At 39.3% G+C, this 24,312-nt stretch overlaps 1 protein-coding gene across 5 annotated transcripts in view; it reads left to right on the top strand.

The window, feature by feature from the left end:
• The first annotated feature begins 4,793 nt into the window (after positions 1–4,793).
• LOC143022559 (uncharacterized) overlaps positions 4,794–24,312 on the top strand; it is an 80,517-nt gene continuing 60,998 nt past the window's right edge. Inside the window, exons 1-10 of one of the 5 annotated variants that reach the window (XM_076180842.1) lie at positions 4,794–4,963; positions 9,247–9,373; positions 9,524–9,737; positions 9,991–10,110; positions 10,293–10,394; positions 13,769–13,893; positions 13,998–14,157; positions 17,872–17,975; positions 18,325–18,441; positions 18,745–19,732. In XM_076180842.1, the coding sequence (XP_076036957.1) occupies positions 9,528–9,737; positions 9,991–10,110; positions 10,293–10,394; positions 13,769–13,893; positions 13,998–14,157; positions 17,872–17,975; positions 18,325–18,441; positions 18,745–19,732 (1,926 nt within the window). In that variant the 5' untranslated portion in view covers positions 4,794–4,963; positions 9,247–9,373; positions 9,524–9,527. Of the gene's footprint in view, positions 4,964–5,111; positions 5,154–5,253; positions 5,481–9,246; positions 9,374–9,523; positions 9,738–9,990; positions 10,111–10,292; positions 10,395–13,768; positions 13,894–13,997; positions 14,158–17,871; positions 17,976–18,324; positions 18,442–18,744; positions 19,733–24,312 lie in introns of those variants that run through there. The other 4 variants (XM_076180835.1, XM_076180829.1, XM_076180851.1 and 1 more) reach the window with 4 other exon arrangements.

Below are 24,312 nucleotides of genomic sequence, written 5' to 3'. Positions count from 1 at the left end.
TCTCCCACTTTTCTCCATTTTCTTTAACCATCTTCAATCCCTGACCCACTACATTTACATTTACCTCTTGCACCACCCCATCCATGTATAAATTGAACAGCCAGGATGAAGTCCCACCTTTACCTTAAACTACTCTCTCCATTTCTAATCCTAACACAAGCTCTACTACTCTCATAAAAACTCTTGACTGCTCTTGAAAGCTTTCCTCCTATCCCATATATCTGCAATACTTTCCACAATGCCTTCCTGTCTACCCTGTCATAAGCTTCTTCCAGATCCATAAAAGCCCAAAATCATCCTCATACATCCTTACCTTTTCCTATAGCTTTTTCACATATGTGTCTTACCACAAAAATCTGATCTATTCAACCCCTACCTGTCCTAATCCAGAGAGCAACCACGAAAATGGCACCAGCCCTTTCAAACTTGTCATATGAAGAGAGACTAGCTATATTGAAGTTACCAACTTTGGAACAAAGAAGAGAGTTGACCTACTGACCATCTATAGAATCATGAAAGCATGGGAATACTTGATAGGGAGGACTTACTAAATTGGGACAAGAGGACATGGAAAGAAACTCAAAAATGATAGTTATAGAAGAGATTTAAAAAAAAATCCACACAGTGGTGGACATTTGGAACAAACTGGATGAAACAATAGTGTGTGGAAAACCATATACGAAGTTAAAAGCAAACTAGACACTGCGAGATACAAAGATGGGACTCTACGAGCGTAGTTCCTCTTCTCGTAAAATATAACTAGGGGTAAACACACACACATGATCGTCGAAGTGACGGCGAAGATTGGAACTCCGGAAAAGTCCAATTCTCGTGGATCTCAACGACGATGGAGTACCTGTGTCGTATTAGTAGGGAAAGGGAAAGCTCGTGGTGTAGTGGGAAGGTGAAGAAAAAGGAGAAGGGGAGGGATTATTGAGGAAAATTGAAGAAAATGAGGAAGGGGACGAATAGGCCCCAGACGACAGAAGGAATATAAACAAGAGATGTGAAGTCGAAGAAATTGGTAAAGAAATAGAAATTAGAAATATAGATAAGAGCAGCGCAATAGAAAGTGGAGATAATTATTTCTATAGATTTAATGAGGGAGGAAATGATAACCTCCCCCGATAAGCAATTCTAGAGGAAAAACTAACAAAAATTAACGAATCATGGGAGGTTAGGTTCAGTCAACTTGCACTGATTACACAAAGAGTGGACAAATTGGGGGAACTAAAGAAGGAGAACCAAAACCTAAGTAAATGAATAAAAAATTTAAAAGACGGTTAAAAGAAGTAAAGGATGAGATTGAGGAATTAAAGAAGAATGATAATAAAGAGAATAAAGGCTCCATAGAAAAAGAGGTAAGTGGTTGGAAAAAGGTTCAGGAGAATAGCAAAATTGAGTTTAGAGATATAGTGGAACAATAGATGAAAGAACACACTCAGAAAACAATTATCAAAGTGATGAGAGAAAAGGAGAATATAGTAAGACTTAGCAGATAAGAATAAATGTATAATTGTGTTATTGGAAGATAAACATAATCCAAATAGGACTACAAGAGTAAAAGAGGAGAAAGAAAGAGTGAACAGAGTACTAAATATATTTCAAGAAGGTGAACAGGAAATGGGGAAAGAAATTGAAGAAATTTATAGGCTGGGGAAATACAGTATAGACAAGACCAGACCACAATTCAGGTCACGAACGACAGCAGAGAATGTCTTATCATAAACAGGAAAACTAGCAGAAAGTGATCTGTAGCAACAGGTATGGATAAAAAGAGTGATGGATAAAGAGAGGAAGAGAAAACAAAAAGAATCGAAGGTAGGGGGGAAACAAGAACAGAACGGAGTCAGACAAAGAGAAATTCTGTTGGAGAGTAGTACATATGAAAGTGAGGAAATGGTTCATGAGAGAAAAACAAGGGAAACAGAAAACAGGACGGAGGTAGCAGAAAATTAAAAATGTCCTTCACAAATATAGATGGATTAATAACTGGCTTGAATTAACTGAATGATTACCTGATGGAAATGGAACCTGGCATAATGGGAATTGTGGAGACAAAATTGAAAGGTCCATTACCACTCAACAGTGTAGGACATGGTGTATGTAGTTATTGGATTAGAAAAAGAGAAGTAAAACAAGGTGGTGGAGTTATGTTCCTGACTAAGAAGGATATAAATGTGAGGAACGTTACATATGGAAAAAATAGAGTGGAGATGATTATGATGGAAATAGAGGACAGGGACAAGAAGAGCAGGAAGTTTGTAGGAAATTATTTCCCTCCTAAAACGGCTTCGTGGGAAGAGAGAGAACACAAAAATATGTTAGAAGACACAAGGATAACGCTAAATTAGAGAATGGAAGATGGAGGAAGAATAATTATAATGGATGACTTTAATTGTAAAGAAATATGCTGGGAAGAAATGACAGTGAAGGGTGGAGATGACCTATGGGGAAATGTACTACTTGATATGATTATAGAACATACAATGACACAATGGATACAAGAGAATACTAGATATAGAAATGAGGAAGAGACATCGATACTAGACCTAATAATCATATCAGAACCTGAAATAGTGGACAAGATTGAATATAAGACACCACTAAGTATAAGTGACCACATATTAGTAGAACTGGAACTAAACGAAGAAAAATACATGAGAAAAACGAATGATATGGAAAAACAAATGTTGATCAAATGAGATTTTTTTTTCAAAAAGCAGGTTAGGAAAGGATATGCAAAGAGGATACAACAGTTGAAGAGAAATGGAAAATTTTGACAAAAATTTATAAGGAAATGGACAGGGAACTCGGACGGCGGCGCCGTCGGCCAGGATTAGAATCACCAAAAGTTGAGAAAATGGTAGAAAGCGTAGTAGTAGAGAAAGGTGGAAAAACGGAAAAATCTTTAGTGGGAGGTAAACTGAAATGAGATGTAGTATAAGAGAAAGTTAGAAAGGAAGCGAATTTTAGTCGAAGAAATAGTACGTGTAGATGTTTGTGCGTTGGGTGTGGTTATGTTCGTGAGAGGTGTGTGTATGTATCATACGGGAAGTGAGTAGAGTTCACTACCCGCGTGCAAGATCTAAGAATATAAGGTCTAACCACTTCCGACCGAATTTCGAGGGAATTGGCGCAGCGGGCCTTTGAACGTCACCTGGCTGTTCAAAGTGGGGTTGGCGGGTCCTATAGCTGTCAGTTGAAGCTGGTGCAGCGTATAGGAAAGACGTTGCCTTCGCTCGCACCGCTCCACGCAATTAGTTATATTCTGACAAATATTATATAAAATATATATATATAAAATATTATAGTTCCTGTCTATATATATGAATATATATAATATATATATATATAATATAAAATATTATAGTTCCTGTCTTCCTTGGCGTTTCACAGTTTTCTTCAGTGTTTCACAAAGAGAAAATGGACTCAGCCAAATGACGTCAGAAGCTGCGCACAAGAATTCAAACGATCTGACCTGTATATTTAGACCTTGCCCGCGTGTAGAGAGCGCGTTCCTGATTACCCCCAGGTTAAGGCATAAATGTCCCTGTTTAGCCCCAGGTTAAGGCATAAGCGTCCCTTTTTAGCCCCAGGTTAAGGCATAAGCGTCCCTTTTTAGCCCCAAGTTAAGGCATAAACGTCCCTGTTTAGCCCCAGGTTAAGGCATAAGCGTCCCTGTTTAGCCCCAGGTTAGGGCATAAGCGTCCCTGTTTAGCCCCAGGTTAAGGCATAAGCGGGTGTTGTGTGTAAATGCCAGAAGTGTAAACCCGCTCGCCAGCGTCAGCGAAGAGGCCAGGGCATGGGTGCGGGCCGGACGACAAGAGAGGTTCCCCAATTCCTCTCCCGCGACCAGCCGGCGAAGAGTTAAGGGCTCTGAATCAGAGTTGAGTTGTGGGCCTCTGCTAAGCGAGCGAGCAGGTGTGCATGTATCTCTATTCATCCAAGCACAACTCTGAAAACAGAGGATTGCGTGACTTGGGAAATGTGTGTATTTGCCTTTGGTGTAAACCCGCCTTCCGTCTCCAACGAAAAGGTCAGCCTTGAGCCAGACCGGCAGCAGCAAAGGAGATAGTCGAGATTTGGAAGCATTTCACTCATCATCATGAGATGCTTCCACTCCTTCCAGAATCGTTCAGGCCCTTACACAAGTCCAGTCTTCAGCACAATAGGCAACTGTACCAACATTATCCCGTTGACGGTGTGAACAGGATGCAGCGAAATAGCTTCTACTTCCGGACGGTATCAGTGTAGAATAGTTTCTCCTCGGTGGTTGCTGAAGCTGTAACGTTAAATTCCTTCAAAAACTATCTAGATAAACTCTGGAATAACATTCAATTTAAATTCGACCCGACGAAACTGCGACCACAGTCTAGTCAACGCATGGAGCACCGCCGAGTGAGCGCAGCATAAAAAGTCGTCAACGACTGGACTGCGACATGTATTCACCTCGGATCTGCTGCAGTCTCTATGCAAATGTATGTGTGGATAACATATCAATAGAAACACCATAAACAAACGTGCAAGGCACATTACAGTTTGACTAATAACTCCTTCACTTAATCGGCGTAGAAAATATAATATATATTCATACTTTTATTTGTTACTCTTAAATCTTGATTATATTAAATAGCTGGAATTAAAATTCATTTCGATATTCTCTTGAATAAATAAACAAGGTTATTTATTAGGACAATTACATTGATCTAAAAGAAAAACTTTTTTTCATATCGGTGGTAAAATTGTAACGAATTCAAAGAGCAGGAAGTACAGCCGCAGAAATTTTAGATAGGTAAATCTAAATATTGTGTCAATAGCTGGTTTCAAATTCACACTTAGAAAAAAATAAGGTTTTATTTTAAGTTAAGATTGTTTACCAGTAAAATATATAATGAATTTACGTTCGTGATCTGTTAGAATCTTCCTAGTTTGACGTTAGGACTTACCAAACATAAGAGGGGTAAGAATGTGTAAATCTGTATATTCGTCTAATATAATTAAACCATGGTCATTTAGATGCTGTGGTCTATGTTGAAATTACGTAGCGAGTCCGCCAAATATATGATATTGTGAGTAAGATTTGTTGTTTCTCCCCTCCCCCCCTCCTTCAAAGACTCTGGGCGGGAAAGCGCTGCAAACCAAGTGTTCAGGTAAGATTAGGATAATGGGAATGATGAAAATGTGTTTGTAAACATTTCTTAAACATAGATATGTTTGGGTTTTAATTCTGCGAGTAGCGTAGATTACAGTTGCTCAGTCTTGGTAATCATTCTGATATTAGAGAAGTTGAGAATTACATATGTCAGCTGTGTATACGCGGTCAGGGAAAAACCTAACTTGAATCCTTCGATTAAATTTCATTTTGCATTTGGATACACAGATATAAAAGATAAAAGTACAATGTATAGAATTGCAACGATGACAAGAAAAGAAACTTCCTGACATACTGAAACAGTCAATTCGAGAATGTCTTAAAAGTGTAAGTTGGAATGAATTCTTTTTAGGTGGTGTTAGTTACTTTCAACTTTGTCATTTAAATTTTATAAAAATATATTTAGCTTAAATATATTTTTTTAAATTTTGTATGACATGAATTTTATGATATTCTTGCCGAAGATCGAGTGTATAAATACATGAGAAATATGATAGGAAATATACATTTGTTTAAATTTGCAGATTTAACTAAAGGCTACAGGTTATTTATGAATTATTGGAATTGACAGGCTGTTACTGTTAGACTGAGATTATTTGTTTAACTTAAATATATCTAAACATTTATCCCAGTTTAGAATTTGCATTTTGTTTGTGGCATGGATCATTGGTGGCATTTAAGGGTATTATTAAAGTGCACACGTTCACAATATATCAGTACAAGATTAAATATTAATTTCATTTGGTAAATTAAAGTACATCAATATATCTGTTTTCTTGGCGGAAGTGAATAACATAGAAAACCTTGCTAAAAGAGATACATTACCAAATGGAGCTGTGACACAAGCTTTGAGTTTGAGATGCCATGTTTGTGTCATCCGTCAAGTCCTTTTAGTGTCAACATCCCCAGTAATGACAACCTTAACCTCTAGGATTACTAAATGCATACCCCATAGGAAGGTAGGTTAGGTTGCACCAATTTATTATAGGGGCATTCTCCGTCGGATCAACAAGTGCCTAACACCCTCATCTCTCCAGTTTTGCTGAAATTTTGTTTATAGGTAGTTTTAGGCCTCTATACACAATCTGAACAACTTTTCAGGAGATATGACCAGATATTATGAGGTCAAATGAGAGGCCACTAATATTTGGCAACCAATAACTGGGGTAATAAAAGTCAAAGTTATATAAATGTATATATAATTATATATTTAGAATAAAAAAAAGACAGGAAGACCAAAAATCAGATTTTTAGAATTCTAGGTTGAAAAATAATAAAAAACATTTTACTAGCAAAAATTTGAGGTCAAAATTTGATTAAAAAAAAAAAAATGAGAAAAATAAATTCATAAGCTTTGGCTATTAGAGCCGATAAAAAAAATGTGTGTTTATGCTAGTATTTTTTATGTAATTAATATATAAGTGAGTGCTGTATTTATACCTTGTCTGTCAATTCTATATATTTTTCAGACTTAAGCTCCTAATCTAATTAATTATCGTTATTTCAATAAAAAAATTAAAATTGAATACCATGTATTTACAAATTGCATACAATCATAAGCATTATATATTGCATAAGCTTAATTGCAACAAACTATTAGGTTAGCATAGAATTGTATTGGTTACAATTTTGGCGAATTCAGTATTTTCATAAATTTCTTTCTTAAGAAAAACATAGTTAATTCGGGTGCCTCCTCTTAGTATAGGACAACTCATGACAAATAATATATGATGCCTTGGCACTGAACTTGAATCTTTATTTGATGGATATTGATATGCACTTAATCTTGAAGACCAAATGGATGTAAAAAGTTCACTGTACAACTCATGACAGATAATATATGATGCCTTGGCACTGAACTTGAATCTTTATTTGATGGATATTGATATGCACTTAATCTTGAAGACCAAATGGATGTAAAAAGTTCACTGTATAATCATCAAATTCCTCACAATATTCCTCCACAATTCTAATCCAGACCTGATCATCATAAATGCAGCTAACATATTCTCCTGGTTTGGTACATTTTATATTATCAATCATTTCAGGTTCATTAGTAATATGACCTTTTTTTACTCATTTCTTCTCTTCAGTGTCACCTGAAATGGGATACACCATCAGTTCTTCCTAGTTATGGGAACAAATCTATGATATTTCTGAGTTCCTTTGATAGCCACACTGTCATGAAATTGATGTTCCAACTGTGTTCTACGTTTTTCAAATCAGATGTGGTTACAAAGAAGATGTTATTGTGTTGCTCAAGTGTTCTTGAGGTCGACGAATGTGTTATGTTACCTTGGCTGATCAGTTTATACATGGATGGGGTGGTGCAAGAGGTGAATGCAAAGGTAGTGGGTTGGGGATTGGAGATGGTTAAAGAAGATAAAGAAAAATGGGAGATAAGCCAGTTGTTATTCGCTGATGACACTGCACTTGTGGCAGGATCAGTGGGATTGAGGAAGTTAGTGACAGAGTTTGGGAAGGTGTGTGAAAGAAGGAAGTTGAAGATAAATGTGAGTAAAAGTAAGGTGATGAGATGTACAAAGGGAGAAAGTGGCAGCAGACACTGGAGGAAGTGGATAGTTTTAGATATTTGGGTATGAATGTGGTGGTAAAGGGAGGATTAGAGGTGGAAGTAGAATGTAGATTGAGAGAAGCAAATAAATGCCTTGGGGATTAAAAAGTGTAATGAGAAATAGACATTTGGGAGTGGATTCTAAGAGGAGATTGTATGAAGGAGTGATTATGCTAACAGCACTGTATGGGGCAGAAACATGGAGTAGAGAGGAGTTTGAATATGATTGAGATGATGTGCATGAGAAGTATGATAGGAGTTACTAGGCTGGATATTGGGATGGTTTGGATACATGGAAAGAATGAGCGAAGAAAGATTAGTAAAAGAGGTGTGGAAGGCAGAGGTAGAGGGAGTGAACATGAAGGGGTGACCAAGGATAAGATGGGTGGGTGGGGTAAAAGGGGCATTGGGAAAGAGGGGAATGTCTGTTGAAGAAGGAAGAGAAAAGATAGAAGATCGGGGTGAATGGAGAATGGTTGTGTATTGATGATGCATGAAAGGGAGTGGATGGGAGATTGGGGGGTTGTATTATTTCCTTATCCATTTACAACTGTCCACCATTTATGACTGTTTTGCACTCTTTCATGCATAGCAGACATTCTTGCATCTAATTCATCCTTCACTTTGATCATCTACTTCATTCTTGGTCTTTCCTTGAAGTGTACTCCACCCACTTCTTCTTTCTACACTCTTTTCTTCACTCATTTTTCCCACATGTCCAAACCATCTCAGCACTCTCTAATTAATCCTACCTGCTAGCTTTTGTTTCCACACACCACTCTGCACGTCACCTCCACATTTCTTACTCTATCCAACACCCACTATACTGCTTCATCTTAACATGTTTAGACTCTTCCTTTCTGCTTCCTTCAAATTCTAAGTCACTGTTTCATACAGTGCTCTGGATAGAGCCCTTACATGCCTAAGTGGTACCCCAAGACAAAGTTCTCAGTGATGCCCCCACCATCACCACTTCCCATCTCCACCATTTCTTACTGCCAATTATAACTATTGGCTTGAGAAATAATTGAGCAGATTTTAAAGAAACAATGGAAATAAGCGTACATGCTTTTTTGTGTTATCCTCGGCAATTTGCAATTATTTCAAACTGTGTTCTTGTCATTATCTGCACTTCATGTATATTGATTCTTTGCCAAATAAATTTATTTATTTATTTATTTATTATTTATTTATAAAGCTTTATTTAATATCCTTATTGCAGAAAGGAGAAGAGAAAAATATTTCATATTCTGTCGATTCCAGTGCAGAAATTTGTATATTGCGGTAAAATATTCAGGGCTCCTTTGACCTTTTTTATTATAATTATTTTGTCAGCATTGTGGTCGGCATGTCCAGACTAGAATTGCCACCCCCTAAATGTGCCGCCCCAGGGCTTATGCTCCCCACCCCATGTGAGGGCCCTGGCTGTGGGCACAATCACTCCCTCATGCAAACTTCTCTCCGAGTTCATACCCAGATATCTATTCCTTATTGTGCCTTTTCATTCCCTCCCCAGAAATGTAATTGCAATGGATGGTATGCTACAACTACCTTTTTCAAGATTGAAGACCCCAACAATCTTTGCATAATTGTCTGTGTGGGTTATGGAACCAGTCAAGTGGTATTTTGAATAGATGTTAAAGGTCAGTGATCTGGCCTATTATAGGATGATCCCCTTTATTGGGTGGTTTATGGATGCTTCCTGTGTTATCTTATTCATAGTCTCAAGTTTATTTATTTCATTTATTTATTTATATTTTATGAATTAATATTTAATATTTTGTTGTTGCTAGAGATATGGCGGACAAAAGAGTTGTGAGCTTGGACTTAAAGGTGGAGATAATTAAAGCTGCAGAAGACTCAGCAGGAACTCAGAGAGAACTGGCAGAAAAATTTGGAGTTAGCAGAACTACTGTGTGTGTCACCTTACAGAGAAAAAAAGAAATTCTTCGGGAATTTGAAGACTCGTGTAGTAATGAATCCAGCAAAAAGGAGGTGTATGAAATGGTTAGGAAGAAAACTGTGTTGTATACCTACTTCCACTAGATTTATAAGTGTCCCTCTGTATAAATTTATATCTTGACTTAATTTACTATTTGCCATATTGAATATTTATTATGGTAGATTACTAATATAAGACATGAACTGAAATATACTATAGATATCTTTGCATGTGTGTACTTGAATGCCCACTTGTACATTCAAGTGGATGTGATAATGAAATCCAAGGGAGTACTAATTTATTAATGATACTTTTCAGAGTAAATCAAAAGTATGCAAATATGGAACATGTATGTTTTGCAATATAGGGCAAGAGAATGAGGAGAGCCTAGGAAAGCTTTATGAGTGTGATGATGTTCGAACACATTATTATTGCCTTGTAAGTACATGAATATGAATACTGTATATATGTATATATAGGGGGGAAGTACTATAACCTATAAACCCTTTTTTGTATTTGGGTTAAATATTGTAGGTGAGCATATTGTGTATTACATATATTCCTTTAGAATTATAGACACATCTTCAAACTGACTTCTAATTGTGAACTTTATTTAATAGCTGTTCTCATCAGGCTTGGAGCAGAATGGAAAAGATGAAGAAGGCATATTGGGTTTCCTTACAGATGATATTAAGAAAGAGTTGATAAGAAGCAAGAAATTAGTAAGTTGATAAATGAAATTTTTCAGAAACAATTATTATTTCTTACACATACGGATAATGTCAATCACTTAATCCTACACTGCTCCACCCTCATCTTACCCAGACAGCAATGCAGAAACTCCTTGAGTGATTTTTGGGTCATTCTAATGGATGGTGCTGGTTACCTAGGAGCAGTGGGTCTCCTTTTAGAGAGACCTAGTCTGGTACCAGTGTGTGGTGGTCTTGTGAGAAGGACATCAGAGATAATCATCTCTCTGCTGCTTGTCTGAACACATGAACACCCTTATCCTTAACACACACTATTCTTCCCTAATTACTCTCTTTGTTCCCATCCTCATATAAAGAAAGGTAATGTTCTTTGTTATCTATTGTATATACAGATTGACCTCTCATTAACGGACTAAAAGGGTGGTAATGGTGTCCATTGATGTGAATAATCTGTTGATTTAGAGTGTTTTTTTGGGTGGCATAGTGATTGCACAGCACTAAACAACAGCACCGAAAACACACCAAAAACACCGCAAACACAGCTAATTAACATCTGTTAATGAGAGGTCAATCTGTACCAAGAACTTTTTCCCCCTTATAAGGAAGGTAGCCAAGTCAGAGGGATATGCCTAATCCCACCAGTTCCACTTCCTTCCACCCTCCCACTCCTCCCACTCCTCCCATCTCAGCTCCTCATGGATGATGGGTCATCCCTGCCTCCACCGACTGCATTGTATGGTGTAGAGACTTGGAGTTTAAGAGAAGCAGAGAGGAAAAATTTAATTATATTTGAGATAAAATGTCTTAAGAAGTATGATAGGGGTTACTAGGTTGGATAGAGTGAGAAACGAAGAGGTGAGGAGGAGAATGTGAGTGAAAAAAAAGATAGATAAGGCTGATGAAAGATTATCAGGATGGTTTGGACACATGGAAAGAATGAGTGATGAAAGACTAGTAAAAGAGGTGGAGGGAGGGAACTTTGAGGGGACGACCGAGGATGAGATGGATGGATGGGGTGAAGTAGGCACTGAGCAAGAGGGGAATGTCTGTTGAGCAATGAAGGGAGGAGGCAAGAGATAAGGATGAGTGGAGAATGGCTGTGTATACTCTTATGCAAGGAAGGGAGGGATGGGGGGTAGGGAAGCTTATGTGTGAATGGTATTTTGATACAATCTGAAGGGATTTGTCCCTCTCTTCTCTTTTTATGCATGAGGGGAAGGAGAGGGGGTTGCCAATGTAGTGAAGTGGCCTTCCTGTGGATGTATTGTGTCTTGCTGCATTGTGTTTGACCAAAGGCAGTTGGTGGATGTTCTTTGCATAGTTTAGAAAAAAAAATCACTGAAATGTATGTTTTAGGATTGTTAAGCATGTGATTTATATTTGTTGCCAAAAAAAATTGTAAGTATTCCAAATGGAAGAAATGGGAGTAAGAGGAAGATGGGCAGATTATTTTAGGAAGTTGCTCAATGTGAAGGAGGATAGGGAGGGAAGGTAGTTGCAGTGGGAAGTGCTAAGAAAAGGACAGTGATGAGTGAGGAAAATGGAGGAGAAATAAAGATGAGGTGAAAGTAGTTGTTAAAATGATGAGAGCGGATAAGGCATCTGGGTTGGATGGGTGTCAAGTGGAGTGTCTAAAAAAGGGAGGTACAGTGATGGTGGACTGGCTGGTGAGGTTGTTTAATGTTTGTTTAAAAGAGGGTAGAGTGCTAGAGGACTTAAGGAGTGCATGTATAGTTCCACTTTACAAGAGAAAAGGGGACAAGTATAAGTGTGGTAGTTTCAGAGGGGTCAGTTAGGTTGGTGATGTTGGGAAGGTTTATGGAAGAGTTTTGATTGAGAGGATCAGGAGATGAACACAGGGAGTAATTGGTGAGGAACAGTGTGGGTTTAGGACAGGTAGGGATTGTGTGGATCAGATTTTTATGGTAAGACAGATATGTGAGAAAGCTTTAGGATGTTTTTTGGGCCTTTATGGATTTGGAAAAGGGTAATGATAAGTTAGACAGGAAGGCACTGTGGGAGGTATTGCAGATATATGGAATAGGAGGAAAGCTGTTAAGAGCATTCAAGAGTTTTTATGAGAGTTGTAGAGCCTGTTAGAATCAGAAATGGAGAGAGTGAGTGGTTTGCGGTAAAGATGGGACTTCGTCAGGGAGCTGTTAAATTTATACTTTGATGGGGTTGTGCGAGAGGTAAATGCAAGGGCAATGGGCTGGTGATTGGAAATGGAGAAAAGTGTTTTTTTGCTGATGTCACTGCACTCTTGGCAGGATCAGAGGAGGTATTAAGGTAGTGACAGTTTGGGAAGGTGTGCAAAAGAAGGAAGTTGGAGATAAATGTGAGTAAAAGTAAGGTGATGAGATGTGCAAGGGAAGAAGGTGGCAACAAATTGGAAGTGAGCATTAAGGGAGAGAGGCTGGAGGAAGTGGATAGTTTTAGATACTTGGGTATGAATATGGTGGGAAAGGCAGGAGTGAAGGTAGAATGTAGATTGAGAGAAATAAGTAAATGTCTTGGGGGTTTGAAAGTGTAATGAGAAATAGACATTTGGGAATGGATGCTAAGAGGACATTGTATGAAGAAATGATTGTACTGACAGCACTGTATGGGTCAGAAACATGGAACATAAGAAAGGAGGAATTTGAATGTGTTTAAGATTAGGTACCTGAGAAGTATGATGGGTGTTACTAGGCTGGATAAAGTGAGAAATGAGGAGGTGAGGAGGAGAACAGGGGTGGTAAGGGAGTTGGGAGATAGGGTGGATGAAAGAGTATTGGGATGATTTGGACACATGAAAAGAATGAGTGAAGAAAGACTAGTAAAAGAGGTGTGGAAGGCAGAGGTGGAGGGAGTGAACATGAGGGGCGAACCAAGTATGAGATGGATGGATAGGATAAAGGACATTGGGAAAGAGGGGAATGTCTGTTGAGGAAGGAAGAGAGAAGACAAAATATAGAGGTGAAAGGAGAATGGTTGTGTATGGATAATGCTGTGATGCATGGAGGGGAGTAGGAGGGATGGGGTGAGGGAGTATATGTGAATGATATTTTGGTGCAGCCCAAAGGCACTTCTCTGTCTTCTCATTTTCTATGTGAGGGGATGGAGAGGGGTGTCACTGAATAAATGAAATGGCCTTGCTGTACATGTGCTGTCTTGCTACACTGCTTCTGACCCAGGGCAGTGTGTGAGATGCAGGGATGACCTTTCTTCCAGGAGGAGCCAAGATAAAAGGGAAGAAGGAGGATGAATGGGTGTGGAGTATATGGGGATGAAATGGATGAGAGTGGATTTCATGACTTTGTTTTTAGGCAACTGCCATTGTAAAGGGGAAATAGACATTGGTATGTGTATGTGTGTATTTAAAATCATGATTCTTTTAATTGCAGATATGTAATTATTGTACCAAAAAAGGTGCCAATGTTGGCTGCTTCAGCAGAAAGTGTAAAAAATCATACCATTTTAATTGTGGATTGAAACATTCGGCACTCTTCAGATTTCATACGGATTTTCGGTAGGACTATACCCCATCCTTTTTGTCCTCTGTTCTAATATGATACCGTCATATAGGTACATGCATGTCTTGTTCTCTGTAACAAGGGAAACTTTCTGTAACAGATCGTACTGCAGTAAACACAGACATCTCCAAAATGGCCCAAATGTTGGTGAAGAGATGGAGTGTCCAATTTGTTTTGAGCCACATGTCATTGATCCGAGAAGAGCAGTGTGGGCCTCATGTTGCAGACCCAAGTCATGGTTTCATAGAGAATGTGTTCAGGTGAGTACAAAGATTGCAATTGATAACCTCTCTTTTTCTTTCTTTTCCTTCCCTTGCTCTCTTTCTCTTTCACTCTCTCCCCTCCTTTCCCATCCCTTCTCTCTCTTTCTTTTATAATACAAATATACTTGGCCCCTTGCCCCTTAGGGAGGTAGCCAAAAACAAAGGCATAAAATCCACTCCCACCCATTCCATCCCCACGTACTCCACTCCCATTCAGCCCCCTCCCTCCCTTTTATCTTGACAGCTCCTAGAAGCTTTCCTCCTATCCTGTATATCCACAAAACCTCCCTCAGTGCCTTCCTGTCTACCCTGTCGTAAGCCTTTTCCAGATCCATAAAAGCCAAAAAAAACATCCTTCCCCCTTTCCCAGCTTTCTCACATATCTGTCTTACCACAAAAATCTGATCTACACCTCTACCCTCCCAAAATCCACACTGTTCCTCACCAATTACTCCCTCTGTTCCTCTCCTAATCCTCTCAGTCAAGGTCCTCCCATAAGCCTTCCCAACTACACTTAACAAGCTAATCCCTCTGAAACTACTACACTCATACTTGTCTCCTTTTTCCTTGTAAAGTGGAACCATACAGGCACTCCTCCAGTCCTCCGGCACTCTACCCTCTCTCCAGCAAACACTAAATAACCTCACCAGCCAGTCCACCATCACTGTACCTCCTTTTTTTAGACATTCTGCATGGCATCCATCCAGACCAGGTGCCTTACCTGCTTTCATCATCTTAACAACTGCCTTCACTTCATCCTTCCATATTTCTTCCCCATTTTCCTCACTCATCACAGTCATTTTCTTAGCGTTTCCCACTGCAACTATCTTTCCCTCCCTATCCTCCTTCACATTTAGCAACTCCCTAAAATATTCTGCCCATTCTGCCTTCTCTTCCATTATCATATCTCCATCTGCACCTTTTACCTTTTCTTCTCTACTTGATTCGCCTCCTCTTCCTCTCTTAATTTCTTTCCAAAACATCTTTTTATTACTTTCAAATTTTTCTGTCATACTCTTACCCCATTTCACATCTATTCAGGGAATAAGGAAATGAATATTCAGAGAGGTGGTACAGGACAGTATCAAAAGTGGAGGGACAGTTGCAGTATAATGAAGTAGCATAATTTCTTTATGAAAAGAGAAAAACATAGCACATAGCACTTAACTTGCTATGTGCAAAAGTTTCTGTCAGTCTGGCTTTTATTTTCCTCTTGTTCTTTTGATTGTTCTGCAAATCAAGATCTATTACTAATGAGAGAGAATGTGGGTGGGGAAGGGCAAACGAAGATGTGTTGGGAATAGAGTTTATTGCCCAAACGTTGCGACCAACGTTATATATTACTAAGGTGGCCCCTTCCAAGTTACGAGCTGTAAAATTAGCTGCGTTCCTGATATTAGATAATCTAGCCATCAACTCTGCTTCTTTAACCACACCATTACGTTTCCATTTCCATCAAAAGGCTTGATGCCTATGGTGCTAAATCTTAGTGTTTCTCAATGCTAGAGGCCTCAGCCATTATGCTGGGGAGTGACTAGATAGCTTGTAAGAAATAATTTATTCTATTCACAGGCTTCATCATTGTTCCACCATAAATCCAAGAATGCTGTTCTTTTCCATCACATATGTTATGCTATCCCATATATCTGCATAACCTCTCACAGTGCCTTTCTGTCTACCCTATCGTAAGCCTTTTCCAGATCCATAAAGGCCCAAAAAACATCCTTCCCCTTTCCTATAGCTTTCTCACATGTCTGTCTTACCACAAAGATCTGATCTACACAACCTCTACCTGTCCTAAATCCACACTGTTCCTCACCAATTACTCCCTCTGTTCCTCTCCTAATCCTCTCAATCAAGATCCTTCCATAAGCCTTCCCAACTACACTTAACAAGCTCTGAAACTACTACATTCACACTTGTCCCCTTTTCCCTTGTAATGAGGAACTATACAGGCACTTCTCCAGTCCTCCGGCACTCTACCCTCTCTCCAGCAAACATTAAATAACCTCACCAGCCAGTCAACCATCACTGTACCTCCTTTTTTTTTTTTTAGATATTCTGCATGGCATTCATCCAGACCAAGTGCCTTACCTGCTTTCATCATCTTAACAACTGTCTTCACTTCATCTTTCCTTAGGGATAGGAGGAAAACTTCTGGGAGCTGTCAAGAGTTTTTATGAGAGTAGTAGAGCTTGTGTCAGGATTAGAGATGGAGAGAGTGAGTGGTTCGAGGTAAAGGTGGGACTTCATCAAGGTTGCGTTATGTCGCCCTGGATTTTCAACTTATACATGGATGGGGTAGTGCGAGAGGTAAATGCAAGGGTAGTGGGTCAGGTATTGGAGATGGTTAAAGAAAATGGAGAAAAGTGGGAGGTGAGCCAGCTGTTGTTTGCGGACGACACTGCGCTTGTGGCAGGATCGGAGGAGGGATTGAGGAAGTTGATGACAGAGTTTGGGAGAGTATGTGATAGAAGAAAGCTAAAGATAAATGTGGGTAAAAGTAAGGTAATGAGATGTACAAGGGGTGAAAGTGGCAGTAGACTGGAAGTGAGCATTAAGGGAGAGCGACTGGAGAAAGTGGATAGTTTTAGATACTTGGGTGCAAATGTGGCAGGAAAAGGTGGAGGTAGAATGTAGATTGAGAGAAGCGAGTAAATGCCTTGGTGGATTAAAGAGTGTAATGAGGAATAGACATTTGGGAATGGATGCTAAGAGGACACTGTATGAAGTAGTGATTGTGCCAACAGCACTGTAACGGGCAGAAACATGGAACATAAGAGAGGAGGAGTTTGAATGTGTTTGAGATGAAGTGTCTGAGAAGTATGATGGGGGTTACTAGGCTAGATAGAGTGAGAAATGAGGAGGTGAGGAGGAGAACGGGTGGAAAGGGAGTTAGGAGATAGGGTTGATGAAAGAATATTAGGATGGTTTGGACACATGGAAAGAATGATGAGTGAAGAAAGACTAGTAAAAGAGGTATGGAAGGCAGATGTGGAGTGAGTGAACATGAGGGGACGTCCTAGGATGAGGTGGATGGATGGGGTGAAGGGGGCTTTGGGGAAGAGGGGAATGTCTGTTGAGGAAGGACGGGAGAGGACAGAAGACGGGTGAATGGAGAATGGTTGTATATGGATGATGTTGTGATGCATGAGGTGGAATGGGGATGGGGGGTGAGGTAGTATGTGTGAGCAAAATTTGACGCAGCCCAAAGGGATCTCTCCCCGTCTTCTTTTATGCAATGGGGGGACGGAGAGGGGGGTCGCCGATTTAATGAAGCGGCCTTGCTCTGGATGTGCTGTGTCTTGTGACACTGCCTCTGACCCAGGGCAGTGGACAAGGTGCAGGGATGACCCGTCATCCAGGAGGTGCCAAGATAAGAGGGATGGAGTGGGTGGGAATGATTTAATGCCTTTTCCTTTTTGGCTACCTCCCTTGTAAGGGGAAAAAAGCCTTGGTATATGTATGTATGTTATGCTAACCTAACTAGCCTATGATCTCCCTCCTTGTCTCACTTTGCACCTTCCACTCTCTTGCTCATGCTTGGTACTGCACCCCCACCCCCCTTGGGTGCTGCCCCTTTGCGGCATTCCGCCTGGGGACCTTTGCCCTTGTACAGGGTGCTAAACTTTGCCACCTTCATAGATGCCAACCTCACTCGCATCATACCACTGTGTATTATTATTATTATTTTTTCTCTTTTTTGAATAGCGACTGGCGTTGAGTGCAGGGTATTTCTTTAAATGCCCCTTGTGCAATGACAAGGATACATTTGTCATCTCCATGCAGAATTGGGGCGTCTATGTACCAGAACAGTAAGTAAACCATATTTACATGTGGCTAAAAGAATTATTCTCATTTTGCGTTTATGCTGAGAATGTATTTAGATACATTATTGACAACTTTCCTAACATTGGTTCGTACAAATGCATATGTGTGGTTGTAGGCCATGTGTCTTCTGAAAGAGAATCCAAAGGCAACAAGGATTGTGGTTGCATTATTTGTATAGAGCAAGGTAGAGCAAGCTCAATCATTTGATGGGATTGGGTGCATTCCCTGATTGGTTACCTCCCATATAAGCATTAAGTAAATAGATATACCGCATGTGAATTGTATTTGTTGTGCTTTAAATCCGTATTTATTTTAGTTTTTTATATTTTATAGAGATGCTAGCTGGGAGCTTGAACCCAATGCCTTCCAAGAATTACATGAGCGACCTGTCCACTGTGATGCCGAGAAATGTAGATGCCCCACTGGCCGTAAAACTGATGATTGTGGGACGTGAGTTATTACAAGTGTTGGGATGTTGCATACAAAGAGATTAAATAGTATAGGTTAGAGCAGTGCTTGGAAGACTCAATTATGTAATGTATTAGTTGTAGAAAAATGGTTGTTTTGGGTTATTCTGCACTGTCTCTACTATGAAGCTAATGAGCCAAATTTTGAGTTATTCTGAAAAGCAAAACCTGTGGAATGATATGCAAAATGCTGTGAAAAATGTGAATTTTTTTTATATATAAATATATATATATATAAAGGTATTCACAGACTTTGTACTGAAACTATGTTATCTTAATTTTACAGACGCTGGGAGGTTCTCTTGTGTTCCCTGTGTGGTTCAACGGGTATACATATAGCTTGTGGATATCTGGCCTTCAGCTGTAAGGAGTGGCACTGTCATGAATGTACAGCTATAGTCACACAGAGTTTCAGAAGATTGCAGCAAGAAGAAAGAAGCAAGAGAGCTCATTCTCGAAGCAAAACGAAAGAGGATGAGATAGGTTCTGATGATAATGATAAGATGTCCATGGGTAGTTTGATAAACAATGAAAGAAGCAGAAAAAGGAAATGGAGCATGGAATTGAAGAAACCGTGCATCAAATTGCCCCACCTTGAGGACATGATTTGCACTAGAATTTCTCGTGCTCTCGATAGTGATGAAGAAGTGGACATTGAGGGAGTTGAAGATCCAGTGCCTTCAGAAGTTTCCATTAAGGAGTTGGAGGATGAAGGTAAACAATTACCCAGGCTCATGGAACTGATGAAGACTTTTATCACTCAAGTAAAAACTGAAATGCATTCTTTGTGCTTGACTAATTCAAATGTATTACAAATTGCACATGAGTGGAAACCTAGTGACAAAGAACCCATAACAGTTGATGATATTACGAAGTTTTTGAATTTTGAGTTAAGTTATAAGAAAAGCTTGTTAGTACGTTCTCTTCTAAGACATGCCTTTAAGAAGCGAGAGGAAATAATATCTCAGGCCCTTGCAAAACATGCAGATATACTTACACCACGAACAACAAAGAGAATCATAAATAGTGGGACAATATTGAGTAATTTGGCAATGGATTCCAGTAGTTATCTTGAGAAAGAAGAAACTACCCCACGTTCCAGAGGAGAAAGCAGCATTAATAAAAGAGAAACTGAAGGAAAGTGTACTCCAGTTACCAGAGGAAGGAGATGTATTTTATTAGAGAATCCAGTTGAGTCGTCAGAGGAAGAGTTCTCAAAACAGCCAGAAGCATTGAGCCCACTAGGAAAGGAGATGGACAAGGAGAATATTGGGGTCAGTATTTTTAGTGATTGTTGTATCTTCTCCCTGTATGCGGTATTGGCTGCATGTTATTTTGGGGTTAAAAGCTGCTCATTAGCATGAAGCTGACACTTTAAGGTCTATATGGGGTGCCCCTATGGACCAGAGCCACACATAATTTTTTCTGTAATGAGTAAATCTATTCATAAATGATATACTGCAACTGTCCCCCCACTCTTAATACTGTCCTATACCACTTCTCTGAATGTTCAATTCCTTTTTTCACCAAACCCTCTGGTTTGTAAGAAGAATAGTGCCACTGAGTGTTTCTACTTAAGTGATAATAGGGGACAAAAATGGCAGGGAGGTGCCAGTTTGAGTTTGGGAGGGTGTCGAGTGAAGAGAGGATGAGGGAGAAAAGGTGTCACTACACTAGTAAGTGAAGAGATAGGAAAATGTGTGGTGGAATGGAAGGAGGTTTCTTCAAGGTTAATATGGATAAAGGTGAAACTGGGAAGGGAGATGTGGGTCTTTGTAATAGCATATGGGCTTCGTAGTGAGAAGGGTGTAGAGGAAAGGGAGGCATTTTGGATAGATTTAAATGAGTGTATAGAGGGTTTAAGGAGAAATGTCACTGTAGTGGTATTGGGAAGTTTAATGTTAAGATAGGAAATGAACCAACAGTCGGAATGGTTGGAAAGTGTGGAGTTCCTGGAAAAAATCATAGTAGATAGTTGATGGTGGAGATATGTGTAGAGAGTTCATGACAGCAAATACAGATTTTAGGAAGAAAGTCAAGCTTAAGTATACATGGGAGAGAGTGGTGGATGGAAGGGTGGTAGATAGGGCTTTCATGGAGTACATAGTGGTAACCAGGAGAAGAGTAGAAATAGTTTTGGATGTAAGTTTTCTAAAGGGAGCGGGGGAAAATCAGACCATTTTTTGGTGGAAGGTAAGTTGAGAGTGGAGGATAGATGGAGAAAGAGGAAAATAACAGGTCAGGAGGTGCTTAAATTACATATAACAAAGGCTTTTTTCCCCTTACAAGGAGGAGTACAAAAAAAGGCTGAGAGAGGAGTGAGAGGGAGTGAAGGATATAGTAGAACTAGGATTGGAGGAGGAATTGGGGATGTTTCAAGGAGGGAGTCACAAGGTGTGCAAATATGGTGTGTGGAACAAGGAGGATGGGAGGAAATGGAAGGAAGGGTAGTGATTGGTGGGATGATGAAGCAAAGAAGGTTATAGAAGAGAGGAAACAAGCATTCACAGATTGGTTACAAAATAGGATGAGAGAATCGTATAGAAGTACAAAGAAAAGAGAAGTAGAGCATAAGATAAAGAAGGCAAAGAGGAGAGCTAATGTGAAATGGTGTTAGAGTATGACAGAATTTTTTTTAAAGTAGTAAGAAAAGATGTTTTGGAAGGAAGTTAAGAGAGGAATAGGAGGCAAATCAAGTAGAGAAGAAAAGATTGAAGGTGCAGATGGAGAGATGATAATGGAAGAGACCGCAGTGAGAGGAAGGTTGACAGAGTATTTCAGGGAGTTGCTAAATGTGAAGGAGGATAAGGAGGGAAAGGTAGTTCCAGTGGGAACCACTAAGAGAATAACAGTGATGAATGAAAAAAATGGAGGAGAAATAAGAAAAGATGAGGTGAAAGCACTTATGAAAATGATGAGAGAAGGTAAAGCACCTGGGTTTGATGGGTGTCATGTGGAGTGACTTCAAAAAGGGAGGTACAGTGATGGTGGACTAGCTGGTACATAAATACATATACTAAAGGCTTTTTCCCCCTTAGAGGTAGCCAAAAAATACATAAGTATAAAATCCACTCCCACCCATTCCAACCCAACATACTCCACTACCATTCACACCCTCCCTCCTTATCTTGGCACCTCCTGGATGACAGGTCATCCCTGCATCTTGTCCACTACCCTGGGTCAGAAGCAGTGTTGGAAGACACAGCACATCCACAGCAAGGCTGCTTCATTTAATTGGTGATCCCCCATCTTCATCCCTTCATGCAGAAAAGGAGAAGACAGGGAGAAATCCCTGCAGGCTGCATCAAATTATTTTTCACATTATTTCTTGTCGGAAGGGAGTGGGTGGGGGATATGGGTGAGGGAGTATGTGTGAATGATATTTTGACACAACCTGAAGGGATTTCTCCCCATTTTTTTCTTTTTCTGTATGAGGGGATGGAGAGGGGGCTCGCCAATTAAATGAAGCAGCCTTACTGTCAATGTGCTGTTTCTTGCTACATTGCTTCTTTCTCTCTCTCTCTCTCTCTCTCTTTTCTACCTCTGTTGTAAGGGGGAAAAAGCCATTGATAAATATATCTTCTGTTTTCTTGTGCATTTGATATGGTGACTTATTTTGCAGGTAATTTTCTGTGTGTGTATGAAAGCCATGATCCACCTTGTAAGTGATGTAGCTAAATCAAACCACATATGTGAAACAAAAGACACATCTATCCCCCATCTTGGTACCCAAGGTACGAAGTGATGCCTGCTCTGAATCACCTGTATTGGTCAAATGCAATACTGCAAAATCAAGCTCACCCACTGCAGGGTCCAACAGCCCAAGCTGGTTTATCCCCTATCATTTCATTCAGTGAATCACCCCACACCCCACTCTTCCTCATGGTAGAAAATCATGGTATAAGGAAATCCTAGTTCCCTCCTTTGACCCTATAGAAAGAAGTTAGGGGTAGGATGATAAGACTGTGTATATATATGTATACACATACACACACATGATAGTCGAAGTGACAGCGAAGATTGGAACTCCGGAAAAAAAGGAAAATTCGTGAATCTCAATGACGAGGGAGTACATGTTTTGTATTAGTAGGGAAGGGGAAAGATCATGGTGTAGTGAAAGGTGAAGAAAAAGGAGAAGGGGAGGGATTATGGAAGAAAATGAGCAAGGGGAAGAACGGGCCCTGGACGTCAGAAGGAATGACTACAAAAGATGCACAGATGACCGAGGTGAATTAAAAGAAATTAGTAAAAATGTAAAAATTAGAAATATAGATAAGAACAGTGCAATGGAAGGTGGAGATAATTATTTCTATGGATTTAATGAGGGAGGAGATGACAACCTCCCCTGATTACCAAGTCTAGAGGAAAAACTAACTAAAAGGAATGAACAATGGGAGGTTAGGTTCAGTCAACTTGCACTGATTACACAAAAAGTTGATAATTTGGAAGAACTAAAGAAGGAGAACCAAAACCTAAATAAAGAAATAGAAGAATTACAAAGACAGTTAAAAGAAGTAAAGGATGAGAATCATGAATTAAAGAGGAATAATAAAGGGAATAAAGAGTCTATAGGAAATGAGGTAAGTGGTTGTAAAAAGGGTCAGGAGAATAGCAAAATTGAATTTAGAGATATAGTGAAACAACAGATGAAGGAACACACGAAGGACACAATTATTAAAGTGATGAGAAAGAAGGAGAATATAGTAAGAGACTTTGCAGATAAAAAGAAATGTATAATTATGTTAGGAATGGAAGAGAAACGTAATCCAAATAGGACTATAAGAGAAAGAGTGAACAGGGTACTAAAAATATTTCAAGGTGAACAGGAAATTGGGAAAGAAATATATAGACTTAGGAAACACAGTATAGACAAGACCAGACCAATCAAGGTTAAATTCAGGTCACAAATGACAGCAGAGAATGTCTTATCAAAAACAGGAAAACTAGCAGAAAGTGATCAGCACAAACAGGTATGGAAAAAAGATGAATAAAGAGGAAAGAGAGGAAGAGAAAAAAAAGAATAGAAGCTAGGAGAATAAAAACGAGAGCAGAACAGAGTCAGACAAAGAGAAATTCTATTGGAGAGTAATGGATATGAAAGTGAGGAAATGGTTCATAACAGAGAAAAACAGAAGGGGAATGGAAAACAGGATAGAGGTAACAGAAAATTAAAAGTGTCCTTCACAAATATAGATGGATTAATAACAGGCTTGAATGAACTGAATGATTACCTGATGGAAATGGAACCTGACATAATAGGAATTGTGGAGACAAAATTGTAAGGTTACCACCCAGCAGTGTAGGACATGGTGCATATAATTATTGGATTAGAAACAGAGAAGTAAAACAAGTTGGTGGAGTTATGTTCCTGACTGAGAAGGGTATAAATGTGAGGAATGTTACATATGGAAAGAATAGAGTGGATATAATTATGATAGAAATAGAGGACTGGGACAAGAAGAGCAGGAAGTTTGTTGTAAATTATGTACCTCCTAAAATGGCTTCGTGGGATGAGAGAACAGAAGAATATATAAGAAGACACAAGGATAACACTAAATAAGATAATGGAAGATGGAGGAAGAATAGATATGATGGGTGACTTTAATTGTAAAGAAATCTGCTGGGAAGAAATGAGAGTGAAGGGTGGAGATGACCCATGGGGAAATGTACTACTTGATATTATAGAACATACAATGACACAATGGATACAAAAGAATACTAGGTATAGGAATGAGGAAGAGCCATTGAGACTGGACCTAATAATCACATCAGAACCTGAAATAGTGGACATGATTGAATATAAGACACCATTAAGTAAAAGTAACCACATAGTAGAACTGGAACTAAATGAAGA

Source organism: Oratosquilla oratoria, chromosome 3, assembly GCF_046742065.1.
Source record: "Oratosquilla oratoria isolate Oo_2021 chromosome 3, ASM4674206v1, whole genome shotgun sequence".
Lineage (NCBI taxonomy): Eukaryota > Metazoa > Arthropoda > Malacostraca > Stomatopoda > Squillidae > Oratosquilla > Oratosquilla oratoria.
The sequence above is the reverse complement of the archived record's forward strand: the minus strand, read 5'-3'. Positions and strand labels throughout refer to the sequence as shown.